This window comes from Microchirus variegatus, assembly GCF_963457635.1.
Source record: "Microchirus variegatus genome assembly, chromosome: 7".
Lineage (NCBI taxonomy): Eukaryota > Metazoa > Chordata > Actinopteri > Pleuronectiformes > Soleidae > Microchirus > Microchirus variegatus.
Genome location: NC_139808.1, coordinates 28,857,157 through 28,869,013, shown reverse-complemented (window position 1 = coordinate 28,869,013; position 11,857 = coordinate 28,857,157). Strand labels below are relative to the sequence as shown.

Sequence of the window (11,857 nt, the reverse complement as noted above, 5' to 3'; positions counted from 1 at the left end):
GAGAAGCAGGTAAATCCCCATCCACTGTTCTGTTTGACCACAAGATGGCGCCAGAGGACAGGCTTTAACCTTGATTTTTCTTGTCTTTTTTTTCAGACTCTGGGGATGTGTGAAGGAGTCATGCAGGAAGTGAACCCTCCAATAATCTGCACAGGTACATTTCATTGAAACTGTTGTGCAATTGTGTTGAATAAACATTTGCTCAAAGGCATTTAAACAAAGTTACTTGTTGGTGTTTTGATTTGAGGTCAAGCGTTTAGCTTATATTTAATCTGGCATTTATTTTTATTTTCACTCGGTCCTTCCTGTTGGCCACACATGCAATTCATGCAACAAGCTGCTAATTTGGAAGATGCTAAATTTCGAGTAACTGACTAAAAGTTGGTTTAAATTGCTTCAATGTGTATCGAGCTTTAGTTGTGTTGCATCTCCTTGACTCTCAGGTCTAACTTTAACTGCTTTAGAAATTACCCAAATCCCAAAGGGCTTCTGATTTGAGCTAATCTGCAAGACTTTAAATAACCTAGATGTAGAGCTGAAACGATTAATTGATTACTAAATCAATCGCCAACTATTTTGATAATCGGTTTAAAGCTTTTTTTCATGATTAACAAGATTTGTGATTGAAGTCTTTAGTAGTGTTGGCCACAATCCAAAAAGGCTGTTAGCTTTGAGTAATGCAACAAGCTGCTAATTTGGAAGACCATAGTCTTTAAGTACTTGTGCTAATGTTGTGTGCTAATGTCTGAAGAAAGTCTAATTTGTTTCAATGCAGACTTATTGTGAACACTCAGCCTTATGTTGACTGTCATTGTGTCTCGCATGGACAATGTTTATTGGTCTTCTGCAAAACAAGGGTCACTTTGTCTCCTAGGTCTAACTTGGTGTCTCGTCTTCTGCAGGATGCTGTTGAGATGATGCTCCACTCGGCTGAGAAACCAGAGGCTCCTTGAAGAGACAACTGCACCATCATGTGAGTCTGTTGTGTTGCAGCATGTCACCACTTCTGTTGAAGTTGTTTTTCTTTGTCTTCCAGAATGAAGATGGACTCTTGCAAGAATAGTTTCCTCCAAGCTGTGCTACAAAATAGTAAGCGATGTGGCCCCAACCCCTCTTTCACTCCCTAGTTTAGTTAGTCTGCACCAGTGTTTGCGTTTGTTAAAGTTAAATAAAAAGTCAAAAGAAGTTGAGATTGTGTCTGTCTTTATTTGCTGCTTTTTGAAGAAGAAGAAGAAGAAGAAGAAGAAGAACCCTTCGAGCATTTTTCACTCATTGTCTGGAGAGAAACATGTGTTTAGATAGTGCAATGCAGGGGTTTTTGTGTTTCAAAAATAAAAACTTCAACTATACTTTGTTTCAAATTGTTTTTTCAAAAAAATCAAGCATACAATTTTCTTGTCTTTATTACCTTTATATATTAAAAGTGAAAACATTACTAACTATAAAGACAACTAAGTTAAACATTTCCAAAAATAAATTTACTAAGTACATACAATGAGCCAGTGAACACTGGAGCTAAGGACAACAACCAGAAATGCTATAAGTTAAACATTAAGTAAATCTAAAGTGACACTAACAAAGTCAATGATTGAGTTTAAAAAAAACTGGAGCTAAAGACAAAGTGTGAGTGTCAAAGAACAGATTATCAGATGAGACAACAAACTTTAAGCTCAAACTAACAGTTGTAAACTTTGACAGAGACGTCTTCAGTAACTGTCAGTGATCATAGTAACGCACAACTTCAGTGATAAGTGTGAGACGTCACCACCTCTGAAGTTGTGTCACTACGATCACTGACAGAGTCACTGAAGACGTCTCTGTCAAAGTTTACAACTGTTAGTTTGAGCTTAAACTTTGTCGTCTCAGCTGATAATCTGTGTTCACCTGCTGACAGACACACGTTCACTAAAATAATCAGTCAACAGGAATGTTTGTCATTAACTTTTAGCTTTATTTAGATAAACAAATGACTCTACAACAGTAAACATTACTTTATGTAGATGTAGTGAAGCGAGGAAGAACAGAGTTTCTTCTCCACTGTTTGACTACATGTCCACGCTCATGGAGCAGACTAAACACACTGGTGAATACAAATGGACGTGAATACTCATCGTCTCAGAGCGCTGGAAGAAGCAGCCGACATCGTGGAGAAGATGATGATGGACGTCAACCAGTTTCTGCAGAAGAGAAGACAGGACATGGTTTAACTGGTGCTCTTTCACAAGTCAAGGACAAAAGGTCAGAACAGGCTCTGACATCACTTTGTCTACATCAACTGTGTCATAGTTTAGAGGCTCACATTGGAAATAATCTATCACTTTATCTACATTAAACAGCCTGATTTCATTGTTTTATTCATTTATCTCAGATATTTCAGCTCTTGTTGGTTTTAACTTTGACTGGATTAGATTAGATTAGACACCTGTTCTACACAGGAAAAACGGATCCTGGATTATCTAAGTTTGACATTTATTTTATGAATACTGGCTTAAATTTATTATAAAAGGCAGCATGATCTGCAAAAGATGAGATTATGTTCAATTGTTGCAATATTATGTATTTTTTTATATATTTGTATATTTTGACAAATTGGAAAAAGTGACATTTCAGTTATTTAAAATATAAAAGGAGATGCTACATAGAAAGATTGGATTAAAAATATGATTTTCCAGGTCAAGCAGGAGAATTCAAAGTTACATCATTTTGTTTTTGCCGTTAATAAAACAGGAATTGAATGTTACTTTGAGGATTATTGGGTTAAATTTATTGTAAAATCTGACAACTGCACAAAGATTATTATATTTGATTGTTGCAAAATTATACAGAAAATAATAATGTTATAAAATACATAGTAAAATTAAGATTTTCGATTTTGTCACAGACAAAACGTTTAATCATTTGATTTGCCAGGTTTGTTTTTGTTCTATTAATAACAGCAATTGAATGTTTCTTTGAGGAGATTGTGAGAATAATATCTTTAATGGCGTTACAGGTTTTACACTAAATGGTCATTCTATCGACGTGTCACTGATAAAACACCAATTCAATATGAATTATTTTGGTTATTTTTTTCCCCACAGAAGGTTTATTTCAATAGTGGACAATAATAGATGTTAAATTACACAAATCAGGATTCACATAAGAAGACACTGTTCTATTATATTCATAAAATGGACTAAAATAGTTAGTTTCTAATCACTGTTATCACAATAATATGTTTACTTAGTAAACAGTCTGTTTTTTGGATAGAATTGGTCAAAATATAAGGATAGAAACAAATTGGACAAACTGTTTTTTCCTCGTGTCAGAGGAGAAGAAGAAGCGGCGGACGGGTTCTTCATGGCGGCTCGTCTTGTCTTCAGTGTCTTCATGGCGGCTCGTCTTGTCTTCAGTGTCTTCATGGCGGCTCGTCTTGTCTTCAGTGTCTTCATGGCGGCTCGTCTTGTCTTCAGTGTCTTCATGGCGGCTCGTCTTGTCTTCAGTGTCTTCATGGCGGCTCGTCTCGTCTTCTTCTCCAGCAGAACATTCTGGAACTCTTCGCTTTGACTCCCCGACATCACGGCCGACAGTTCCCCGACATCTCTGCCCTCTCAGACGGCTTGTAGCACGGTCTTCTTCCTCTATACCTGGCCGCCGCCACACCTGACCTGCTAATCAAATGTTTGCTCCGTTTCCCATGATGCAGCGCTTCCGGTTCGGCGGTTTCACAAATTGATTTTCGGCGCACTAGCGCCTCCTTGTGGATTGGAGTGTGGCTCTGAATTCTACAACACTGCAGTCTATGAAATAACCCTGTGACCCATTCAATAGGTGCATAAAGCAAGACAGTATCGACGTGTTAGGTGATAACAGTCCTCCTTGTGTCCACTAGATGGCAACTTGATAAACAAATAGTATTTACACGAATCTAATGTATGATGTAAAACAGCTAAAACAGGACACAAGATGTGTCCAGCAACCACAAAAAGACAGGGGCAGCATATTAAGTCAAGTATTTATTAACTGACCAAGGATCAAGAGCTTTCACAACCTTTACCTTTATATATATATATATATATATATATATATATATATATATATATATGTGTGTGTGTGTTCAGTGGAGTGTGATTGTACTCGACTAAACTAACATATCAAAGATGGGTAGAAAGACAGACATCCACATGGCATGAACAGTGTTTTGCTGCCACCTAGTGAGCAGCTGAAGTACATACCCGCTTCAAAGCCTCTCGTTTCATTGAATCTTCACTTTTCTCCAACATACACATTTAAGAAGGTTTTCCAGAAACTCTAAAATGATCAAATGAACTTAGAGGCATGTGTTGTTTTCAATGAGCAGACGGTGGATTCATTTCTTGGAGCTGGTAACTTTATTTTGCCGACATGACACAAATAAGACAGTTGTGATCATCAAGACGGCAGAAGTTTGATACTCAAGGTCAGATTCCACCTGAAGCAGTTCATGACCTACAAGACCAACTTCCTGTTGTATCATAACACACTGGACCTGTTCTAAAACATCAAATAAAACCCCACTGTTGCAAGTATAAGTATATCATAAGGAATGTTACAAATTCCTAGAATAATATCACTACCTGCAAAATGAAGATGCATTTGCTTATTAACTTGTGTGATTGTAGGGAATGCCAGTCAGCCGTGAGTCCATGATGCAGCAGAAGCTGAGCCAGTCCAGAGTTTAAGAACGTGTAAAATCTTTAATGCCAATTGCTGCTTCTTCACCTACAGCCTTGACCACGGTAACCTGAAAAAGAGAAGCTAAAGGTCAGTTGACCCACAGTTTTCTTTTCACAGTGATAGAGACTTCATCAGATGCTGCTGAAATGAAGCAGAGTGAAATTACAGAGGTTTCAGTAAAGAGATGTCTAGGCATTCTCTCTTTTGGCACCATCTGTGCCATTTGAGATTTCTTATGTACCAAATTATTAAAAAAAACATTTAATTTTATTTATATGTCACTACAGGTCTAAAAAGAACTTGTTTTGGAAAAAAAAAACAACTATGATAACTCGCTGTAAATCGATGCTTCCTGTGCGGTGCGTAATAACAACTCTGTGACTCTGCAGCGTCTTCAGTTACGCAGCGCCATAGCTCAGGCTTACCTTGGTCAATTAGGGTGATTGACAGCTCGTTTTAAACCTCTAAACCAGTAGAATCAGACCCCGGTCTCACTTCATTAGCGAGTCAAAAGGACCGTAACTGGGGCAACCGTGAAGAAGGGGGTTAAACGGCTTGTTGAGTTAGCACAGATTGCCTACATGCAGACATAACCGTCACTAACTGACCACTTTGTGATGACGTTTAGCGTTTTTTCTTTTGCACGTGTTTCAAACAAAGCTGTAGTCGCAGAACTCTCTCGTCAACGAGGTGGAAGGAAGTTTTCAGGCCGTCCAAGTTCAGTGTTTTGAGGACAGAGCTTTGACGAGCGCAGATTAGAGGGGTTGGAATGCATTAATCCCAATCTAACCTGCTATTGCAAGCTTTTCCAGACTCCTACTGCACCATATTTGCTTCATGTTTGACCAGACAACGTTATGTTTATCTGGGTATAAAGATGAATACAAATCATCAAGTGTTTCAGAAACACAAGCTTGAGCTTTAACAGTTGCTCAGGATAAGTCAGTACATGCAAATGTTTCTTTTCAAACACAGGCCACAGAACTTACGATGAAGTCTGCCAGCCCCTTTCCCAACGTGCCACGAATTTCTCTGCCCAGGTCATTTTCTGGCACTTTAAGATCATCTCTGATCTCTCCAGTGTCAGCCATTAGAGACAAGTGACCATTCACAATATCAATGAGCTGAAAGCAAAGAGATTGACATGAAAGAAAAGTTCATGGACATACAACACAGATCAAACACAGTAAAACCAGTCAGATTTCAACACAAACACCCCGAGTTAAACCCAAGTTAAACCCGAGTGAAACCCAAGTTAAACCCAAGTTAAACCCAAGTTAAACCCGAGTTAAACCCTGAAGTGCTAGAGTTGACAGTCCTATCAAGAACAACCAAGGGTTCGACTGATTATATTCAAGTATTGATCTGGGAAAACATTGAATTCAAGGAAAACAATGCAAAAGAGACTCGGGCTGTAAATTCTGAGTCTTTTTCTGAAACAATAGTCAGTTAATCAATAACAAACAAACATGTTGTTTTCTTCATTGTACCTTAAATGAAGGTACATCCCTAAGTCGAGACACTAGAATCATTATCGAGTCATCCAAAATATATTTTTGGAAAATTTGCTTTTTTTTTTTGGTCAACGTGACAAAATACCCAGAATTCTTTGCAAATGTACATTACCCCTTCAGGCCACCCAAGTTGCAATGATTCCAACAAAGATTATTTACCTGGTACTCCCTATATTCTACCAATGGGACCTGTACACTACTGGTAGATGGGATTACATCTTCATACTCTACATCAGTAATTAGGTCGATTCCAACAAGGTGAACCTGTAAGAACAGCATAACTTAGGTGAGTGTGGACAAACCAGGAAACATCTAACGTGCCTTAAAGAGCCCATATTATACCCTATTACCCCAAGTTAAACTAGGTCCTGGTGCCCTAATGAACATGTCTGTGTCATGCTTTAGTCAAAATATCATAAGGATGAAGCACAATAGCAGTTCAATAACTCTGCCAAAACAGCCTTTTTCAGAGCGCTCGGTTTTGTGCTTGGTCATTTACATGTGAATGAGACCCAGGTAAACACACACCCACTGCTTCCAGGGGAGTGTCGATCTATCCACAGCCATACTGTCACCACTTATCACCCATCGTCATCACCGTCAACATCTACATCTTTCTGCAGTGCTTTCAAACGCGTGCTCTTCATATTATTGATCCACACATGTCACTCGCTAACTGCAGGCACGTAACTGGTGCGTTCAAGGTGTTTTTCTAGCATAGGAATTTACATACACGATCAACAACAAAGGGCTTGTGAAGCTTGTGAACATTTTTTTCATGAATAAAATATATCCACTGGACACAAAAATCCTCTGAGGCTGGAAGTTTGTGTAAAACACTGTGCTCCGCTGTGCAGCCACTCTTCCTCCCTCGCCTGCACTCTCGTATTTAACAGGTACAAGGAGGAGCTAAGGTGGAGCTCTGAAGTACTCTGCCTGGCGGGGTGCCAACGTTCACGGTGAAATGTGTCGCTATGTCGTAATTCCACGGGAGGTTTAAACATCACATGTTTTATCGCCTATACTTACACTAAGTGGAACCACTAAAACATGACTGAGTCTTGTTTTTTCACATTTTGGGGACTGGTATGGCCCCCTGAGTCCCAAATATAAGTACTAAAATGATTAAAAAGTTGATTTTGCACAATATGGGCCCTTTAAGCTCTGCATTTAAATAGGATGCACAGTGTCTTTACCTTGGCATGTCCATGCTTGCCAGGAGTTGAGAAAGACATGTTAACTATCTTACAGGGTCGTCCTTTCAGCATGACATGGTCGTTCACCTTCAATTCAGAGCACTGTAAGGGGGTTGTGGGAGGAGCATTCTCCCCCTTCTCGTTAAAGTTGTAATCCTCGTGATCTGTTTTGGAGTACAGGAACAAACATTAAAAACATTATCATACTCAGACCGATGCTAGAAAAACCTCATTCATCTCATTCATTGGGCAGCTGGGTCACGAGATTATTTGATTTAGTTTGGTCCCTGCAACCTGTGGAAGATTTAAAGTGGAACAAAATACATCACATTTTTTTACAGCAGTTTTTGAGAAGGTGGCATTTTCTGCCGTTAGGAACAAATTAGTCGTTTGTTAGTTGTTTTTTTTAAAGGAGACGACAGACCCTCCCCCAAAACAACACATTCACAGAGCTGCCACTTTAGAGAATTACTGACCTGACATGTTTGCACCAAGAGAATAAGGAGTCGCTCGACATCGTGGAGTTATTATAGGAACTGGATAGAGCTCCGCCCCTCGCTGGCTCCGCCTCCTTTCATTCCATCTTGTATTACTTGTTCAGTGACTCCTGCGGTCCTCCATACTCACAACTTCACATACAACTTCTTACATTTACACTTATATATATATATATATATATATAATGATATATAATCTATATATAATATAGAGTTATATTATAATATATATATATATAATTTGTATTATATGGTGCCGCATTGACGTTTGAGAATGTGCTGTCTGATCTCCGCCACCAGATGTCAAACTTTTAGCTCCGCCCCGATCTACGTGCTGCAGCCAGGGCTTACTCACGCCATAGGAATGAACGGAGCTCTATGAAGTTTCTATAAAAACTCCATGATTGTCATGTGACTCCTTATTCTCTTGGTGCAAACATGTCACGCAAGTAATTCTAATTCTCTAACGCAGAAGGCCTTTGTTTTGAGGTAAAGTGGCAGCTCTGTGAATGTGTTATTTTGGGGAAGTGTCTGTCGTCTCCGTGGTTAACCCTGAAGAGTTCCTTTAAAAAAAAAACCCGACTAATTTGTTCCTAACGGCAGAAAATGCCACCTTCTCAAAAACTGCTGTAAAAATGTTATATATATCGATCTTGTAAAGCTACTTCAGCCTGAAATAAACAAATCTAATAATAGTAATAATATCTTTGAAATGTTAACCCTTTAAAGGTGATGTGATGGTCATTGATTGGCAGAAACATTGAATTAGATGCACTGATTCACTTAATCTCAGTTTATCATGGTATATGGTGATTTTCACCAGGCCTCCGGCTAGAAGTAAAGTATTTTTGTTTCCCCACTAAATGTTTATTGGCCTGTTTTGTTCTAAGATAAATAGAAAACACAGGAAAAGTTTGAACCGTAAAAATATTTATTTTGAAAAGACGAACGCAGAGAGACGGAGCGAGACAGACGAGTTCAACCAGAGAGTAGAGCCGTACCAAAAATGCAAATTTGCAACAAAAAAATCCATGCATATATTCATTTCCACCGCCAACGTTTGAGTATAATAATGTTTTTACTGCTTGTTCCTGTACTCCTGTTGGGTCTCACATAACAGAGCTCGAGGCAGATTTTGATGGTGGGCACCCAGGGCTTTCTGAGACCTTCCCCATGCAGTGCTCTGCATTGACGGTGAACGGCCATGTCATGATTAAAGAACGTCCCTGTAAGATAGCTGACATGTCTATGTCATCGCCTGGCAAGCATGGACATGCCAAGGTAAAGACACACTGTGCATCCTATTTGGAATGCAGAGCTTAAGGCACTTTTGATGTTTGTCGTTTGTCCACACTCACCTAAGTTATGTTGTTCTTACAGGTTCACCTTGTTGGACACGACATCTTTACTGGTGAAAAGTATGAAGATGTAATCCCATCTACCAGTAACATGAATGTCCCATATGTAACAAGAAAGGATTACCAGGTAAATAATCTTTGTTGGAATCATTGTAACCTGGTGGCCTGGATGGGTAATGTAAATCTGCAAAGAATTCTGGGTATTTTGTCAAAATGCCATTTGGATCACCTGGGGCCTCATGTGCAAAGACTTGCGCGGTTTTCCTACTGAAACTTGGCGTACGCCAAAACCCAGAAACTGTCGTACGCACAAATAAATTCCGATGTATCAAAGTGTGCGTTACGCATGGATCTGAGCACGTTTCTTTTGTACATCCCAAATCAACGTGGAATTGAGCGCACGTGCAGAGGTGCCAAACTCCTCCCTGTCCACGCCCAAACGTGCATGGTGCGTTGGTTTACATACGGGACAATTAAAAGAATAAACTATTTACTCACCCAGGAGCCACCCATCGCGCACTGTGGCAGCCTCCAACCTGTTCCCAATCATGCTGTTTCCCAGCATCACCACTAAGCGTCGCCAAAGGAACAATAGCTGTAGAAACGTGCGTACGCCAGCCATGAAGTTGGCGCGGGCACCGCACATTTCCACTGTCATTTCACGTTTCCTACATCTGAACGTGAGCGTGGAAAAGGACGTACGCCACGTTTTTGTGCGTACGCAACCTTTGTACATGAGGCCCCTGATTATTCAAGTGTCTCGACTTAGGGATGTACCTCCATTTAGAATGAAGAAAACAACATGTTTGTTTGTTATAGATTAACTGACTGTTGTCCATGAACTTTTCTTTCATGTCAATCTCTTTGCTTTCAGTTACTTAATATCTTGGATGGTTACTTGTCTCTAAAGAATGATGAAGGAGAAAGCAAAGACGATCTTAAACTGCCAGACAATGACCTGGGCAAAGAAATTCAAACCACGTTTGAAAAGGGGGACCAGTTCCTGGTAAGTTCTGTGGCCTGTGTTTGAAAAGCAGAGTGAAATCATCGTATAGTATAGTATGTCGTCCAAAAATGGTAAAAAACGTCATAGTATAGTATGTCGTCCAAAAACGGTCAAAAAAGTCATAGTATAGTATGTCGTCCAAAAACGGTCAAAAACGTCATAGTATAGTATGTCGTCCAAAAACGGTCAAAAAAGTCATAGTATAGTATGTCGTCCAAAAACGGTCAAAAACGTCATAGTATAGTGTCGTCCAAAAATGGTCAAAAACCTCATAGTATAGGGTGTCTTCCAAAAATGGTCAAAATTGGTAAAAAACGTCATAGTATAGTATGTTGTCCAAAAAAGGTCAAAAACGTCATAGTATAGTATGTCGTCCAAAAACGGTCAAAAACTTCATAGTATGTCGTCCAAAAATGGTAAAAAACGTCATAGTATAGTATGTCGTCCAAAAACGGTCAAAAAAGTCATAGTATAGTATGTCGTCCAAAAACGGTCAAAAAAGTCATAGTATAGTATGTCGTCCAAAAACGGTCAAAAAAGTCATAGTATAGTATGTCGTCCAAAAACGGTCAAAAACGTCATAGTATAGTGTCGTCCAAAAATGGTCAAAAACCTCATAGTATAGGGTGTCTTCCAAAAATGGTCAAAATTGGTAAAAAACGTCATAGTATAGTATGTCGTCCAAAAATGGTCAAAAACGTCATAGTATGTCGTCCAAAAATGGTCAAAAACGTCATAGTATAGTATGTCGTCCAAAAATGGTCAAAAACGTCATAGTATGTCGTCCAAAAATGGTCAAAAACGTCATAGTATAGTGTGTCATCCAAAAATGGTCAAAATTGGTCAAAAAAGTCATAGTATAGCATGTCGTCAAAAATTGGTAAAAAACGTCATAGTATAATATAGTATAGTACAGTAAAGACTGTATAAAAACACACACACCTATATATCATTTAAATCATCATTAGAAATGTGGATATATCATAATTTGTCAACACTAAATAGCTCTGGAGGTTCTGTATTCCTGGTTTGTGTGAAGGTTGAGTCTCCATCAGGCAGTAGCCTCTGTTGGACCTCTGGACAAATGCGTTGTGTTGATTCTGGCCACCTGCTTTCCTCTGGCTCAGCTTTGAACTTCCTTGAGTATGTGCGACCTACAGTCTATGTGTTTGTAAGGTTGTGTTCAACATCTGGAGGTTGACTGTGGAGATGATGGGAGGCGGGTTGGGCCGGGCCATTATTCAAACCAGATGAGAATGGCTATCTAGGGGGGAATAACATGTTTGTTTGCACTTCCTTTCGACTCAAATGTGCTAAATGTATATTAAGTACGTAAAATGAACACGAGAGCATGTTAATCAGAAATGAAGAGAAAAACTCACAAAAAGGTGTAGTAACAGTAGGTAGTAACAGATAAAATAAAGGATAAGTAAATAAATAAAGTATTAAAAGCAACAAATTGTATTATTATATTGATGATATGTCTGATCCTCAAAGGAAATACACAACTCCTTATATGGACATCCTGGGGGCGTGTGTTTATAGGTCACATAGGCTTTTAAAAACATATCTTTCTTCTTATGTGTTGTTG

At 39.0% G+C, this 11,857-nt stretch overlaps 1 protein-coding gene across 1 annotated transcript; it reads right to left on the bottom strand.

Moving 5' to 3' along the window:
* Positions 1-2,045: 2,045 nt before the first annotated feature.
* LOC310929313 (eukaryotic translation initiation factor 5A-1-like) lies at positions 2,046-7,888 on the bottom strand (the record flags this gene model as incomplete). Its single annotated transcript, XM_083892036.1, has 5 exons — positions 2,046-2,177; positions 5,685-5,819; positions 6,369-6,473; positions 7,406-7,569; positions 7,882-7,888. The coding sequence occupies 5 exons, from the start codon at positions 7,886-7,888 to the stop codon at positions 2,046-2,048; spliced, it is 543 nt and encodes a 180-aa protein (XP_083748162.1).
* Between the last annotated feature and the right edge of the window lie 3,969 nt (positions 7,889-11,857).